Genomic DNA, 17,158 nt, shown 5'->3' with positions numbered 1-17,158 from the left:
TGTGAGACCCTCAGCATGGTTTGGAGTGCTCACACACAATTGGACAAAGGTACACAGGGACACACAGACACATGACACAGAGATAGGTCTCTTCAGGCCAGCACAGAGCTGCTCTCCCCTGGGCTACATCACATTGGTTTTGTGGACAAGGAGAAAGGCTGAATCTTTATGCCCAGTCCTGTATCCGTGTGAGTGGGTTCCTTTCCAGTGCCCTGAAGGACAATTCGGGAGTCCCCACAGGATAGCAAAGGGAGGATGTCAGGGAACACATTATGGGAACGAAGGAAAGCCAGGCACTGTCAATCCTGATCTCCGCGGTCCCAGCCCGATCCCCGCTCGTCCCGGGCAGCCGCCACCGGCACTGACACTGGCACCGCCAATGGGAGAGGGAGACACACCATAACCGGCCACTGCAGCTCCAATTTGGAGTCACCGACCTGCCTCAGCGCCTCTTCTCAGCACTGCCTAAATGAGTTTTTGCCTCGGCTGCCTGATCTCCCCAGCACCAATCCCATCGAATCCCTAAGTTTTGTGAGCCTCTAAGAGACTTATCTAATCTTTAAGTTCCTCCGTCTGGATAACAGGCGTTCCTTGCTGCTTGGCCTCCCTGCCCCCCAAATCAGGAGGCCAGTTGTCCTGATGATAAGCAATCCTACTCTGGAACACTGAGGCACAGAATGTGTTAAGCAGGTCAGGCATTCCCTTGCCTTTGGTGAATACCTTTCCCACGAGAATGGACTGAGCACCGAAGAAAAGAATCACCGCTGAGACATTTGTTGTGTGGGCAATTTTGTAAGAGAAAGAGAAAGGGAATGGGATTCAGATTCACCTTATTTCCAGACTCAGATGGAGCCCGGGCGCAGTTGAACAAGGATATAGCAGCCTGCAGGAGAATTCTCCATGGAAGAGGTGCTGAAATGCAGTCCCTGCTTTCTGATCTCTCCTTTTAAGTTGCTCTAAAAATTCACACTCTGCCACTGCAAATTGCCAGCCGAAATAAGGATGGTTTCACCCAAGTTTGGACTTTTAGTTTAATTCCGTTTAAAATGCTGGGAGTGCCACAGCATGGCTGGGAGTGTTCACACATACACAGGAACACATGGTCACGGACACACACAGGTCCCTCCAGGTCAGTGCACAGCTGCTCTCCCCTAGGCTGCATCACATTGGTTTTGTGGACACGAAGAAAGGCTGTGGATTTATGCCCTGGTCCTGTATCCATGTGTGTTGATTTCATTCCAGTGCCCTGAAGGACAATTCGGGAGTCCCCACATAACAGTAAAGGGAGGATGTGAAGGAACACATTATGGGAGCCAAGGAAAGCCAGGCACTGTCAATCGTGATCTCCACGCTCCCAGCCCGATCCCTGCCCCCCAGGCCGGCCCCGCCGCTCCCGACGTGCCGAGAGCCGAGCGCCGCCCCGCAGGCCCCGCGCTCGCCTCCGCTCCGTTCCCTGCCAGGACTCGGCCCGAGCCCGAGCGGCAGCGGCGCAGGGCTCAGCCCCGGGGCGGAGCGGGGGCGGTGCAGAGGAGGCGGCACGGCCGCAGCAGAGCCGGGGCTCAGGGGCACAGCGAGGCTCGGCCGGCGGAGCGGCGGCATGCGGCGGGCTCGGGCCGCGGGGCTGGCGGCGCTGGCTGTGCTGCTCATCGGTGCGTGGGGATGGCGAATGGGCCGCCGGCTGGGTTGGGGTGATCCCGCAGATCGCCGGCGGGTGCTGTCCTGCCTGGCTTCTTTACAGACTTTTTCCCAGGAGTTGCTCTCTTCGTTTTCTCTCCCACTTCTCCATCCCATAGTCCCTCAGAAATCTCCTTCCTATTCTGTGTCCCGTCCAGCACAAGCACTCCATTCCTCTGCTTTTTTAATATTTATAAAGTCAGTCCTTAACCCTTCTAATTCCTTTTCTTTTTGCTATTTCTCCCACATCCTCCCGTTCTCCAGTGATTGCACCATTCTTCCTGTCATTCCGGCAAACATCTCTCCAGAGCCATAAATGGACATTTCAATTCTTGCTTCTCTCGAAATCCACTCGTTACTCTTTTTCTCACAATCTCTGGACATTCATTACTGTTTCTGCGGGATTTAATCGGTGCAGTGGGACAGTGTAGAATTTAACGTTGATTCATTTGTTTCCCCGGCAGTGGCTTCATGCAGGACCCAGGTGCAGCAGGACCCAATCCTGGAGACCACCGAGGGCGCTGGCATCAACATCACCTGCTTACATCCCAAAAAACAAAGCAACGATTACATCCATTTCTACCGTCAGATCCCAGGCCAAAGCCTCGATCACATCGCAGTTGTTTATAGAGGCTCCAAGCCACTGCCGGACAATGCAGGACAGCTGTCGGTGTCAGAGGACGGGCGTTCGAGCTCGCTGTGGCTCGCTGAGCCCCGGCGCGGGGACGCGGCCGTGTATTACTGCGCGCTGGGGGCCACGGGCAGAGGAGCCGGGGCTGCGGCCGGGCACGAACCGGCGCGGGCGGGGCCGGGCGGGGCCAGCAGGGGGCGCTGCCGCTCCGCCCGCCGGGGCCGCCGAGCCCCGCTCGGCCCGGGCTGCCGGGCCGGGGCCGCCACCAGAACCGACACCGGCACAGGCAATGGATATCGGAACCGATACCGTCACGGGACCGGGACCTAGACGGGCAATGGGACCCACACCATTACCGGCAACGGCAGCTCCAGCTTGGAGTCTCCCACCTCCCTGAGCCCCTCCTGGCAGCACTTACTTAAGGAGCTTTTGCCCCAGCTGACCGGTCTCCCTAGTACCAATCCAATCCCAAAGTCTTCTGTGCCTCTAAGTGGCTTAGCAAATCTTTAACTTCTTCCGTCTGGTTTACAGGCCTTCCATGCTGGTTGCCTTTCCTGTCTCCCACATCAGGAGGCCAGTTGTCCTAATGATAATCAATCCTACTCTAAAGATTGAGGCAAAGAATGTGCTAAGCACCTCAGCCGTTCCCTTGTCTTTGGTGAATGAGAAGTCTATGAGAGTGAATTGAGCACAGAAGAAAAAAACACTCCTGAGACATTTGTCTTGGGGGTAATTTTGTAAGAGAAAGAGAAAAGGGAAGGGGCATCAGACTCCCCTGGTTTCCAGACTCAGAAGGAGCCCGGGTGCAGTTGAAGAATGATGCAGTAAACTGCAGGAGATTTGTTCAGGATAGAGGTGCTGAAATGCAGTCCCTGCTTCCTGAGTCCCCCTTTTAAAGTTGCTCTAAATATCACACTCTGCTACTGCAAATTGCCAGCCCCAATAAGGATGGTTTCACCCAAGTTTGGATTTTTAGTTCAATTCCATTTAAAATGATGGGAGTGCCACAGCATGGCTGGGAATGCTTACACACACACAGACACATGGACACAGAAACACACCCGCAGGTGTCTCAAGGCCAGTGCACAGCTGCTCTCCCCTGAGCTGCATCTCATTGGTTTCGTGAACACAGAGAAAGGCTGAGGATTTATGCCCACGTCCTGTACCGCTGTATTTGGGTTTCCTTCCAGTGCCCTGAAGGAGAATTTCGGAGTCCCCACATGACAGCAAAGGGAGGATGTCAGGGAACACATTATGGGAGCCAAGGAAAGCCAGGCACTGTCAATCGTGATCTCCACGCTCCCAGCCCGATCCCTGCCCCCCAGGCCGGCCCCGCCGCTCCCGACGTGCCGAGAGCCGAGCGCCGCCCCGCAGGCCCCGCGCTCGCCTCCGCTCCGTTCCCTGCCAGGACTCGGCCCGAGCCCGAGCGGCAGCGGCGCAGGGCTCAGCCCCGGGGCGGAGCTGGGGCGGCGCAGAGGAGGCGGCACGGCCGCAGCAGAGCCGGGGCTCAGGGGCACAGCGAGGCTCGGCCGGCGGAGCGGCGGCATGCGGCGGGCTCGGGCCGCGGCGCTGGCGGCGCTGCTTGTGCTGCTCAGCGGTGCGTGGGGGCTGTGAAGGGGCCGCGGGCTGGGGTTGGGGTGATCCCGTTGGTCCCTGCAAGCTGCCGTCCTGCCTGGCTTATTCACTGACCTTTCCCTAGTGCTAACCTCGTGTTCGTCCATCCCGTTTTCCATCTCATACTCCTGCAGAAATCTAATTCTATATTATGTTCAGCTCTGCAGAAGCATTCCAGTCCTCTCGTTCTTTATTACTTACAAAGTCAGTCCTTGCCCCTTCTAATTCCTTTTCTTTTTGTTCTTTTTCCCACTTCCCTCCTTTCTCCAGGGAGTGCACCATTCTTCCTGGCATTCTGGCATTCATCTCTCGACAAAGCAGAAATGGAGATTTCTCTTCCTGCCTGTCTTGAAATCCCCTCGGCACTTTTACTGTCATCATCTCTGTACATTTCTAATTGTATCTGCAGGCTTTCTTCTGTGAAGTAGGGCATTAGAGGATTTTAGCCCTGTCCTTTTTCTGTTCCCGGCAGTGGCTTCAGGCAGAGCCCAGGTGCAGCAGGAGCCATTCCTGGAAACCACCGAGGGCACCGGCATCAACATCACCTGCACACATACCAAGAAACTGAGCGGCGATTACATCCATTTCTACCGTCAGCTCCAGGGCCAAAGCCCCGAATTCCTGGCCCTCACTGCTAGAGGTTCCAAGCCACTGTCGGACATTGCAGGATCGCTGTCGGTGTCGGAGGACGGGCGTTCGAGCTGGCTGTGGCTCGCTGAGCCCCGGCGCGGGGACGCGGCCGTGTATTACTGCGCGCTGGGGGCCACGGGCAGAGGAGCCGGGGCTGCGGCCGGGCACGAACCGGCGCGGGCGGGGCCGGGCGGGGCCAGCAGGGGGCGCTGCCGCTCCGCCCGCCGGGGCCGCCGAGCCCCGCTCGTCCCGGGCTGCCGGGCCGGGGCCGCCACCAGAACCGACACCGGCACAGGCAATGGATATCGGAACCGATACCGCCACGGGACCGGGACCGGGACGGGCAATGGGACCCACACCATTTCCGGCAACGGCAGCTCCAGCTTGGAGTCTCCCACCTCCCTGAGCCCCTCCTGGCAGCACTTACTTAAGGAGCTTTTGCCCCAGCTGACCGGTCTCCCTAGTACCAATCCAATCCAAAAGTCTTCTGTGCCTCTAAGGGGCTTAGCAAATCTTTAACTTCTTCCGTCTGGTGTACAGGCGTTCCATGCTGGTTGCCTTTTCTGTCTCCCACATGAGGAGGCCAGTGTTCCTAATGATAATCAATCCTACTCTTAAGATTGAGGAAAAAATGTGCTAAGCACCTCAGCTGTTCCCTTGTCTTCGGTGAATGAGAAGTCTATGAGAGTGAACTGAGCACAGAAGAAAAAATCCCCTCCTGAGACATTTGTCTTGTGGGTAATTTTGTAGGAGAAAGAGAAGGGAAGGGACATCAGAGTCACCTGGTTTCCAGACTCAGAAGGAGCTCGGGTGCAGTTAAAAAATGATGCAGTAGACTGCAGGAGATTTGTTCAGGATAGAGGCACTGAAATGCAGTCCCTGCTTCCTGATCCCTCCTTTTAAGTTGTTCTAAACATCACACTCTGCTACTGCAAATTGCCAGCCCCAATAAGCATGGTTTCACCCAAGTTTGGATTTTTAGTTCAATTCCATTTAAAATTATGGGAGTGCCACAGCATGGCTGGGAGTGTTCACACATACACAGGAACACATGGTCACGGACACACACAGGTCTCTCCAGGTCATTGCACTGCTGCTGTCCCCTGAGCTGCATCTCATTGGTTTTGTGGTCAAGGAGAAAGGCTCGGGCTTTATGCCCACGTCCTGTATCCGTGTGAGTGGGTTCCTTTCCAGTGCCCTGAAGGAGAATTCGGGAGTCCCCACATGACAGCAAAGGGAGGATGTCAGGGAACAGATTATGGGAGCCAAGGAAAGCCAGGCACTGTCAATCGTGATCTCCACGCTCCCAGCCCGATCCCTGCCCCCCAGGCCGGCCCCGCCGCTCCCCACGTGCCGAGAGCCGAGCGCCGCCCCGCAGGCCCCGCGCTCGCCTCCGCTCCGTTCCCTGCCAGGACTCGGCCCGAGCCCGAGCGGCAGCGGCGCAGGGCTCAGCCCCGGGGCGGAGCTGGCGGCGGCGCAGAGGAGGCGGCACGGCCGCAGCAGAGCCGGGGCTCAGGGGCACAGCGAGGCTCGGCCGGCGGAGCGGCGGCATGCGGCGGGCTCGGGCCGCGGGGCTGGCTGTGCTGCTTGTGCTGCTCATCGGTGCGTGGGGGCGGCGGGATGGTCAGCGGGCATTTGAGATCGGCCCCTGATCAGAATTCATCTTTTACCGTCCTCTTCCTTTTCGGTGCTTATTGCACTCTGTCCCTCCTCTGCTGGCACAATTTCTTTCCTCTGTAAATCATTGCTTCCGACTTCCGTTTTTCTTCTATATTTGTATCCATCCATCCATCCATCCATCCATCCATCCATCCATCCATCCAATCCATCCATTCATCCATCCCTCCAATGCAGTCTGTTTTTAATATTTCTCTCTGATTTACTGTCAAAACATCCCTTATATCTCTTACCCTCCATCAAACACTCTCAGACAAATCAGATCTCCATACTTTATTCTTAGAACATATCCAAGTTCGCTCTGATCTGTCGTCCTCTCCCATCACCCCTTGAATGGCAATTCCTGTAATAGAAAACTGATTTTTCTTTTCTCCATGGCAGTGGCTGTGACCAGAGCCCAGGTACAGCAGGAGCCATTCATGGAGACCACCGAGGGCACCGGCATCAATATCACCTGCTTACATGAAAAAATCAGTACCAACGATTGGATCCAGTGGTACCGTTTGCTCCCGGGCCAAGCACCTGAATTCCTGGCACTCGCTGCAAGAGGCTCCAAGCCACTGTCGGACATTGCAGGATCGCTGTTGGTGTCGGCAGATCGGCTTTCAAGCTCGCTGTGGCTCGCTGAGCCCCGGCGCGGGGACGCGGCCGTGTATTACTGCGCGCTGAGGGCCACGGGCAGAGGAGCCGGGGCTGCGGTCGGGCACGAACCGCCGCGGGCGGGGCCAGGCGGGGCCAGCAGGGGGCGCTGCCGCTCCGCCCGCCGGGCTCCCGGGCCGCGCCTGCGCAGCTCCTTCCTCTGCCCCGAGCCCGCAGCACCGACAGCGCCCATGGCAGCCAAAGGCCCGCACACTCCGGGCCTGCCTGCCCTCACTTTGACTGCTGCCGCTGCTCCTCACTTCCATCACATCTCTGAGTCTCCCTGGTGCATTGCTGGGAATAAAGCAGCACCCAGAGTAGGAGAAGTAATTCATGAACTCCGAGTGCGCATACACCAAATAATGGTTCCAGAAACACACTCTGGAACTTGCACACATCCAAAGAGTAGCACATACCTCTGCATTTAAGAAGAGGTGTGTGCACACACATTTCCACAGGGGACTCAGGCACAGACACTGCTTCTACCATTTCCCCACTGATGTGCAAACAGGCATGCTCACTCCTATTCCTTCTCCGACACCCAAATCTGTGCATGCAAATCTGCATGAACATTCTTGTCCAGAGATGTGCAGATGTAAAGCACATCCCAACATGGATCTATTCCCACACACTTACTTATTCTTACATATTCACAATTCCCTTCTTCCCTCCTCAGCTTACCCTGAGGCCCACCAGTTTTTGCCTACACATGTGTAAGAATTGGGCTGCTGGTTCTGACTTTGCCCTGTTAAAATTGCCCTCAGGAATGTATTTGTGATTTGCTGGACATCTTACTCAGTGTTCAGCCTGTGAGTACACAAACTATGCCAGGGCCTTGCCTGAGTCCTTATCCTTCTCGACAAGGCACCTGCTGCAATTGTTCCACGGTTTCCCCATCGGAGTCCTTGGCTGATACTGTCCTTGCCTATGATACAACAACACACAGGCACATGGACACACAGACAGGTCTCTCCAGTCCAATGAACAGCTGATCTCCCCTGGGCTGCATCACATTGGTTTTGTGGACAAGGAGAATGGCTGATGCTTTATGCCCTCGTCCTGGATTCCTGTGTGGATTTTTTCCAGTGCCCAGAAGGAGAATTTCGGAGTCCCCGCATGACAGCAAAGGGAGGATGTCAGGGAACAGATTATGGGAGCCAAGGAAAGCCAGGCACTGTCAATCGTGATCTCCACGCTCCCAGCCCGATCCCTGCCCCCCAGGCCGGCCCCGCCGCTCCCGACCTGCCGAGAGCCGAGCGCCGCCCCGCAGGCCCCGCGCTCGCCTCCGCTCCGTTCCCTGCCAGGACTCGGCCCGAGCCCGAGCGGCAGCGGCGCAGGGCTCAGCCCCGGGGCGGAGCGGGGGCGGTGCAGAGGAGGCGGCACGGCCGCAGCAGAGCCGGGGCTCAGGGGCACAGCGAGGCTCGGCCGGCGGAGCGGCGGCATGCGGCGGGCTCGGGCCGCGGGGCTGGCGGCGCTGGCTGTGCTGCTCATCGGTGCGTGGGGGCGGCGGGAGGGTCAGCGGGCTATGCGAGATCCGCCCCATTTCAGAGTTCATTTCTTATCTTCTTGTTCCTTTTCGATCCATCTTTACCCTCTGTCCCATCCTCTGCCCTGATATTTTTTCCCTCTGTTAGACACTGCTTCCCAAGTTGTCTTTTCTTCTTTGTATGGATCCATCCATCCATCCATCCATCCATCCATCCATCCATCCATCCATCCATCCCTCTCAGCCACTCTGTTTCTGACATTTCCTTCTTATTTACTTTCAGAACATCCCTCGTGTGTTCGCATCCTCAAACAAGCACTCTCAGACAAATCATGTCTCCATACTCTATTATCAAAACATATCCAAGCTCACTCTGATTTGTTGTCCTCTCCCATCTGTCCTTGCTTGTCACTTTCTGTAAAAGAAAACCGATTCCTTTTTTCTCCATGGCAGTGGCTGTGGCCAGAGCCCAGGTACAGCAGGAGCCCTCACTGGAGACCATCGAGGGCACCGGCGTTAACATCACCTGCTCACATACCAAAATCCGGAGCAACGAATTGATCTACTGGTACCGACAACTCCCTGGCCGAGGACCTGAACTCCTCATGAGCATTCACAAAGACTCGAAAAAGCTGCCGGGTGGTGCAGGACAGCTGTTGGTGTCGGCAGATCGGAGTTCCAGCTCGCTGTGGCTCGCTGAGCCCCGGCGCGGGGACGCGGCCGTGTATTACTGCGCGCTGGGGGCCACGGGCAGAGGAGCCGGGGCTGCGGCCGGGCACGAACCGGCGCGGGCGGGGCCGGGCGGGGCCAGCAGGGGGCGCTGCCGCTCCGCCCGCCGGGGCCGCCGAGCCCCGCTCGTCCCGGGCTGCCGCCACCGGCACTGACACTGGCACCGGCACCAGAACCGACAGCGGTACCGCCAATGCTCATCAGAACGGACACCCACAGCGGCAATGGGACCGGGACCCACACCATTACCGGCAACGGCAGCTCCAGCTTGGAGTCTCCCACTTCCCTGAGCCCCTCCTGGCAGCACTTAGTTAAGGAGCTTTTGCCCCAGCTGCCTGGTTTCCCTAGTACCAATCCAATCCCAAAGTCTTCTGTGCCTCTAAGTAGCTTAGCAAGTCTTTAACTTCTTCCGTCTGGGTTACAGGTGTTCCATGCTTCCAACCTTCCCAGGAAGGTTGCCTTCCCTGTCTCACAGATCAGGAGGCCAGTTGTCCTGATGATAATCAATCCTACTCTTAAGATTGAGGCAAAGAATGTGCTAAGCACCTCAGCTGTTCCCTTGTCTTTGGTGAATGAGAACTCTATGAGAGTGAACTGAGCACAGAAGAAAAAAAACCACTCCTGAGACATTTGTCTTGTGGGTAATTTTGTAGGAGAAAGAGAAAGGGAAGGGGCATTAGACTCATCTGGTTTCCAGACTCAGAAGGAGCCCGGGTGCAGTTAAAGAATGATGCAGTAGACTGCAGGTGATTTGTCCAGGACAGAGGTGCTGAAATGCAGTCCCCGCTTCCTGAGCCCTCCTTTTAAAGTTGCTCTAAACATCACATTCTGCCACTGCAAATTGCCAGCTCCAATAAGCATGGTTTCACCCAAGTTTGGATTTGTAGTTTAATTCCATTTAAAATGCTGGGAGTGCCACAGTATGGCTGGGAATGCTTACACACACAGAGACAAATGGTCACAGAAACACACACAGGTCTCTCCAGGTCAATGCACAGCTGCTCTCCCCTGAGCTGCATCTCATTGTTTTCGTGAACACAGAGAAAGGCTGGGGCTTTATGCCCAGGCCCTGTATCCCTGTGTTTGGGTTTCATTCCAGTGCCCTGAAGGATAATTCCGGAGTCCCCACATGACAGCAAAGGTAAATATGAGGGAACATATGATGGGAGCCAAGGAAAGCCAGGCACTGTCAATCCTGATCTCCACGCTCCCAGCCCGATCCCTGCCCCCCAGGCCGGCCCCGCCGCTCCCGACGTGCCGAGAGCCGAGCGCCGCCCCGCAGGCCCCGCGCTCGCCTCCGCTCCGTTCCCTGCCAGGACTCGGCCCGAGCCCGAGCGGCAGCGGCGCAGGGCTCAGCCCCGGGGCGGAGCTGGGGCGGCGCAGAGGAGGCGGCACGGCCGCAGCAGAGCCGGGGCTCGGGGGCACAGCGAGGCTCGGCCGGCGGAGCGGCGGCATGCGGCGGGCTCGGGCCGCGGCGCTGGCGGCGCTGCCTGTGCTGCTCATCGGTGCGTGGAGGTGCCGAAAGGGCCGCGGGCTGGGGTTGGGGTGATCCCGTTGGTCCCTGCAAGCTGCCGTCCTGCCTGGCTTATTCACTGACCTTTCCCTAGTGCTAACCTCGTGTTCGTCCATCCCGTTTTCCATCTCATACTCCTGCAGAAATCTAATTCTATATTATGTTCAACTCTACAGAAGCATTCCAGTCCTCTCGTTCTTTATTACTCACAAAGTCAGTCCTTGCCCCTTCTAATTCCTTTTCTTTTTGTTCTTTTTCCCACCTCCCTCCTTTCCTCAGGGAGTGCACCATTCTTCCTGGCATTCTGGCATTCATCTCTCCACAAAGCAGAAATGGAGAATTCTCTTCCTGCCTGTCTTGAAATCCCCTTGGCCCTTTTTCTGGGATCATCTCTGTACATTTCTCATTGTATCTGCAGGCTTTCTTCTGTGAAGTAGGGCATTAGAGGATTTTAGCCCCGTTCTTTTTCCGTTCCCGGCAGTGGCTTCAGGCAGAGCCCAGGTGCAGCAGGAGCCATTTCTGGTCACCACCGAGGGCACCGGCATCAACATCACCTGCACACATACCAAGAAAGTGAGCGGCGATTACATCCATTTCTACCGTCAGCTCCCGGGCCAAAGCCCCGAATTCCTGGCCCTCACTGCTAGAGGTTCCAAGCCACTGTCAGACATTGCAGGATCGCTGTCGATGTCGGAGGACGGGCGTTCGAGCTGGCTGTGGCTCGCTGAGCCCCGGCGCGGGGACGCGGCCGTGTATTACTGCGCGCTGAGGGCCACGGGCAGAGGAGCCGGGGCTGCGGCCGGGCACGAACCGGCGCGGGCGGGGCCGGCCGGGGCCAGCAGGGGGCGCTGCCGCTCCGCCCGCCGGGGCCGCCGAGCCCCGCTCGGCCCGGGCTGCCGGGCCGGGGCCGCCACCAGAACCGACACCGGCACAGGCAATGGATATCGGAACCGATACCGCCACGGGACCGGGACCGGGACGGGCAATGGGACCCACACCATTACCGGCAACGGCAGCTCCAGCTTGGAGTCTCCCACCTCCCTGAGCCCCTCCTGGTAGCACTTACTTAATGAGCTTTTGCCCCAGCTGACCGGTCTCCCCAGTACCAATCCAATCCCAAAGTCTTCTGTGCCTCTAAGTGGCTTAACAAGTCTTTAACTTCTTCCGTTTGCTTTACAGGCCTTCCATGCTGATTGCCTTTCCTGTCTCCCACATCAGGAGGCCAGTTGTCCTGATGATAATCAATTCTACTCTTAAGATTGAGGCAAAGAACGTGCTAAGCACCTCAGCTGTTTCCTTGCCTTTGGTGAATGAGAAGTCTATGAGAGTGAACTGAGCACAGAAGAAAAAAAACACTCCTGAGACATTTGTCTTGTGGGTAATTTTGTAGGGGAAAGAGAAAGGGAAGGGGCATCAGAGTCACCTGGTTTCCAGACTCAGAAGGAGCCCGGGTGCAGTTAAAAAATTATGCAGTAGACTGCAGGAGATTTCTTCAGGATAGAGGTGCTGAAATACAGTCCCTGCTTCCTGAGTCCTCCTTTTTAAGTTGTTCTAAACATCACACTCTGCCACTGCCTATTGCCAGCCCCAATAAGGACGGTTTCACCCAAGTTTGGTTTTTTAGTTTAATTCCATTTAAAATGATGGGAGTGCCACAGTATGGCTGGGAGGGCTCACACACACAGACACATGGTCACGGACACACACAGGTCTCTCCAGGTCAATGCACTGCTGCTCTCCCCTGAGCTGCGTCTCATTGGTTTTGCGGACAAGGAGAAAGGCTCGGGCTTTATGCCCACGTCCTGTATCCGTGTGAGTGGGTTCCTTTCCAGTGCCCTGAAGGACAATTCGGGAGTCCCCACATAACAGTAAAGGGAGGATGTGAAGGAACACATTATGGGAGCCAAGGAAAGCCAGGCACTGTCAATCGTGATCTCCACGCTCCCAGCCCGATCCCTGCCCCCCAGGCCGGCCCCGCCGCTCCCCACGTGCCGAGAGCCGAGCGCCGCCCCGCAGGCCCCGCGATCGCCTCCGCTCCGTTCCCTGCCAGGACTCGGCCCGAGCCCGAGCGGCAGCGGCGCAGGGCTCAGCCCCGGGGCGGAGCTGGGGCGGCGCAGAGGAGGCGGCACGGCCGCAGCAGAGCCGGGGCTCGGGGGCACAGCGAGGCTCGGCCGGCGGAGCGGCGGCATGCGGCGGGCTCGGGCCGCGGGGCTGGCGGCGCTGCTTGTTCTGCTCAGCGGTGCGCGCGGGGTTCAAAGGGGTCGATTCTGGGCTGGGGTGATCCCGCAGGTCCCCGTAGGCTGCCGTCCTGCCTGGCTTCTTAACAGACCAATGCCCGCGAGCTGTTCTCTTGTTTTTATTTTCCTTTTCTATACCTCATGCCCTAAGAAATATCCTGATTCTCTTCTATGTCCAACCCTGCCCAAGCATTCAATTCCTCTCCTTTATTACTTTGGAAGTAAATTCTTAGCTGTTCTAAGTTTTCTTTTATTTTTGCGCTTTCGCCCTCATCCTCCTGTTCTCCAGTGAATGCACCATTCTTCCTGTCATTCACGCAACCATCTCTCCAAAAGCCAGTAATGGACAATTTCATTCCTGCTTATCTTGAAATCCCCTCGTTCCTGTTTCAATCATCATTGCTCTGAACGTTCCTGACTGTTTCTGCGGGATTTGATCTTTGTAGTGCGGCTGTGTAGAATTTAAAGTTGATCCATTTTCTGTTCCAGCAGTGTCTTCAAGCAGTGCCCTGGTGCAGCAGGAGCCATTCCGGGAGACCACCCAGGGCACTGGCATCTCGATCACCTGCTCACACTCCTATAAACTGAGGGGCGAGTACATTCATTTCTACCGTCAGCTCCCGGGCCAAGCACCCGAAGTCCTCGCACTTGTTTCTAGAGGTTTCAAGCCACTGCCAACCATTGCAGGATATGTGCGGGTGTCGGAAGACGGGCGTTCGAGCTGGCTGTGGCTCGCTGAGCCCCGGCGCGGGGACGCGGCCGTGTATTACTGCGCGCTGGGGGGCCACGGGCAGAGGAGCCGGGGCTGCGGTCGGGCACGAACCGCCGCGGGCGGGGCCGGGCGGGGCCAGCAGGGGGCGCTGCCGCTCCGCCCGCCGGGCTCCCGGGCCGCGCCTGCGCAGCTCCTTCCTCTGCCCCGAGCCCGCAGCACCGACAGCGCCCATGGCAGCCAAAGGCCCGCACACTCCGGGCCTGCCTGCCCTCACCTTGACTGCTGCCGCTGCTCCTCACTTCCATCACATCCCTGAGCCTCCCTGATGTCTTGCTGGGAAGAAAGCAGCTTCCTGAGTACGAGATGCAATTAAAGAACTCCTACTGCACATACATGAGTGCCAAAAACACACTTTGGAACTTGCACACACCCAACGAGTTACTCATAGCTCTTCATTTATGAAGAGGTGTATGCACACACATTTCCAAAGGAGACACAGGCACAGACGCTTATCCTTCTGACATGTCCCCCCTGATGTGCAAACACAGACACTGACTCCTATTCCTCCTCCTGCCCCCAAGTGTGTGCATGCACATCGACGTGAACATTCCCATCCAGAGATGTGCACACATAAAGCACATCCCAAAATGGATATATGCACACACATGCCCTTCCTTGCCTCCTCAGCTCATCCTGATGCTCACTGGTTTTTTGCCTCCCCATCTGTCGTCTTTGGGCTGCTGGTTCCGACCTTGCCATGGTAAAATCGCCTTCATAAAAGTATTTGTGATTTGCTGGACATCTTACCCTGTGTTCAGCCTGTGAGTACACAAACCATGCGAAGGCCTTGCCTTACTCCTCGTCCTTTCCTGCAAGGCTCCAGCCCTGCTGCAGCTCTTTCCGAGTAACCCTCAGTGTTGTCCATGGCTGATAGTGTCCTTGCCTGTGCTCCTGGTTTTTGTGCACTTGTGTTCAGGCAGCGTCCACAGGAATACATGTGAAAGCACGAATTCCTGCATGAACCCACCAGTGATGTGCAGGAGCCTCTGTGTCTGTGTGTGTGTGTGTGTGTGTGTGTGTATGTCTGTGTCTGTCCGTGTGTCTGAGAGTGACATATTGTGTTACTCCACAAGTTAAATGCCTTGATCACACTGCAGACTCTCACCACTGCTCTGCCCTGAGCATCATAGAGCAGCATTTGCTGAGGCTCAGAAGGAGCCTAGCTGTAACTGGACAATGATACAGCAGTCTGCAGATTTGACCAGGGAAGAGGCACTGAAATGCAGTCCCTGCTTTTGGAGACCTTCTTTTCCAGCTGCTCTAAACACAGCCAAACAAAAAAATGGACACACGGACACAGAGACAGGTCTCTCCAGGCCATTGCACAGCTGCTCTCCCCTGAGTTGCATCACATTGGTTTTGTGGACAAGGAGAAAGGCTGAGGATTTATGCCCTGGTCCTGTACCCATGTGTGTTGATTTCCTTCCAGTGCCCTGAAGGACAATTCGGGAGTCCCCACAGGACAGCAAAGGGAGGATGTGAAGGAACAGATGATGGGAGCGAAGGAAAGCCAGGCACTGTCAATCGTGATCTCCACGCTCCCAGCCCGATCCCTGCCCCCCAGGCCGGCCCCGCCGCTCCCGACGTGCCGAGAGCCGAGCGCCGCCCCGCAGGCCCCGCGCTCGCCTCCGCTCCGTTCCCTGCCAGGACTCGGCCCGAGCCCGAGCGGCAGCGGCGCAGGGCTCAGCCCCGGGGCGGAGCGGGGGCGGCGCAGAGGAGGCGGCACGGCCGCAGCAGAGCCGGGGCTCAGGGGCACAGCGAGGCTCGGCCGGCGGAGCGGCGGCATGCGGCGGGCTCGGGCCGCGGGGCTGGCGGCGCTGCTTGTGCTGCTCATCGGTGCGTGGGGATTGGCACCAAGCGGACCGGGGATGGGGCTTGAGTATTCCCCAGGGAGACTGGCACGGATTTTTCCCTGTCTTCCCCAACTCCTTCTCTCTCCTGGTCTCCCTGCCATCGCTCATCCCAGCAAGCCTTCATCATTTGCGTTGGCAAAGCCTGCCTGCATGTATTCTTGCTTTTCTATGCACCTGTACCTTGCCCTATACATCCAGCATTTATTTTTACCCTGAATACAGCATTCTGTTCTTCACTCAAACTCCTCATTTCTCCATCCATCTGTGCATGCGCAGACCTAACTTCAGCCTTATCTCGGCATGCATGAATTTCCAATTCCTCACATTCCCTTCCAGTCTGCCTCTGACTTGTGGCCCCTGTTCCCGACTCTGCCTGGCAAAAGAAACCTCAGAATCCCACGGTTTTACCATTTTTGTGCTTTCTCTGTCCTTTTCCAGCAGGGGCTGCGGACACAGACCAAGTGCAGCAGACGCCGTGGGCAGAGACCACGGAGGGCATCGGCATCAACATCACCTGCCAGAACCCCAAAACTGCTGCCGACTCTACCCACTGGTATCGCCAATTCCCACACCAAGCACCCAAGCTGATAGCAACGGCTGTCATGGGCACAAAACCGGTGCTGGAGCCAAAGGGGAGTCTGACGGTGTCGGCAGATCGGCGTTCGAGCTGGCTGTGGCTCGCTGAGCCCCGGCGCGGGGACGCGGCCGTGTATTACTGCGCGCTGGGGGCCACGGGCAGAGGAGCCGGGGCTGCGGCCGGGCACGAACCGCCGCGGGCGGGGCCGGGCGGGGCCAGCAGGGGGCGCTGCCGCTCCGCCCGCCGGGGCCGCCGAGCCCCGCTCGTCCCGAGCTGCCGGGCCGGGGCCGCCACCAGAACCGACACCGACACCGGCAATGGGACTGATACCTTCACTGGGAATGGGACCGATACCAGCACCGATACCCACTCCGGCACCCACCGATACCAATACCGGCAGCTCCAGCTTGGAGTCACAGACCATGCTCAGCCCCTCTCCTCAGCCCGGGCTGTGTCCAGCTGAGCTCCTCACGGCTGCAAACAGCCCCGCCAGGCCATAGCTACATGTTCACACTGAGGTGGTCTGTTTTAGGCAGGGAGGGCAGCAGGGTCTTTTACAATCTTTCTCTTGCTTCTTCAGAAAGGGCTCTGTGCGTTCTGGGCAACAGAGCTTCCTCTGGCCTGTCTACAAATGTTGGCCATTATTGTCTCAGAAATACTCAGTGAGAGCACACATTCCCACCCAATCCATGTCAGTCTGGTTCTCCTCTTGTCTCTGTCCTCCAGTCCATGGAGTGCAGACTTGCAGGAAGAGATGCCTCCGGGATGGATTTCCCGTATATCCACAGGTCTTGCCAGAAAATCAGCTCCAGAATGCTCTCTCCTCCATGGAGGCACAGTCCTGCCAGGACCTTGCTCCTGTGGGGCTTTACCTGGGGTCACACCTGCCTTAAGGACACTTCCAGGTGCTATGGCTTTGGATCTTCCATGGGATGGATTTTTCTAACCACACACAGTCATAGGCTATACGGGGACAGCCTCCCTCACCCTGGTCTTCATCGCAGCCTGCAGAAACAGCAGTGCTCTGGTGCCTGCAGCAGCTCCTCTCCCTCCTTCCTTACAGATGCTCCTGACTGCAGAGTTGTTTCTCTCACAGAATTTGTTTCCCTTCCTCCTGTTGATGTTG

The 17,158-nt window shown here is 57.2% G+C and overlaps 2 protein-coding genes and 1 gene segment (V, D, J or C); all 3 read left to right on the top strand.

Annotated features, from left to right (window-relative positions):
• Nucleotides 1-3,569: 3,569 nt before the first annotated feature.
• Nucleotides 3,570-5,194, top strand: LOC141731467 (uncharacterized). Its single transcript, XM_074557371.1, has 2 exons — nucleotides 3,570-3,902; nucleotides 4,392-5,194. Exons 1-2 carry the CDS (start codon nucleotides 3,851-3,853, stop codon nucleotides 5,066-5,068), a joined length of 729 nt encoding a protein of 242 aa, XP_074413472.1. The 5' UTR covers nucleotides 3,570-3,850; the 3' UTR covers nucleotides 5,069-5,194.
• A 3,039-nt stretch (nucleotides 5,195-8,233) lies between these two features.
• LOC141731458 (T cell receptor alpha variable 4-like) lies at nucleotides 8,234-9,235 on the top strand. The segment is given in 2 exon segments: nucleotides 8,234-8,358; nucleotides 8,805-9,235. Coding segments are annotated over 2 exon segments (483 nt in total).
• Nucleotides 9,236-15,323: 6,088 nt separating this feature from the next.
• LOC141731468 (uncharacterized) lies at nucleotides 15,324-16,495 on the top strand. Its single transcript, XM_074557372.1, has 2 exons — nucleotides 15,324-15,438; nucleotides 15,894-16,495. Exons 1-2 carry the CDS (start codon nucleotides 15,387-15,389, stop codon nucleotides 16,493-16,495), a joined length of 654 nt encoding a protein of 217 aa, XP_074413473.1. The 5' UTR covers nucleotides 15,324-15,386.
• Nucleotides 16,496-17,158: the final 663 nt, after the last annotated feature.

This window comes from Zonotrichia albicollis, chromosome 23 (assembly GCF_047830755.1).
Source record: "Zonotrichia albicollis isolate bZonAlb1 chromosome 23, bZonAlb1.hap1, whole genome shotgun sequence".
Taxonomy (NCBI): domain Eukaryota; kingdom Metazoa; phylum Chordata; class Aves; order Passeriformes; family Passerellidae; genus Zonotrichia; species Zonotrichia albicollis.
The sequence above is the reverse complement of the archived record's forward strand: the minus strand, read 5'-3'. Positions and strand labels throughout refer to the sequence as shown.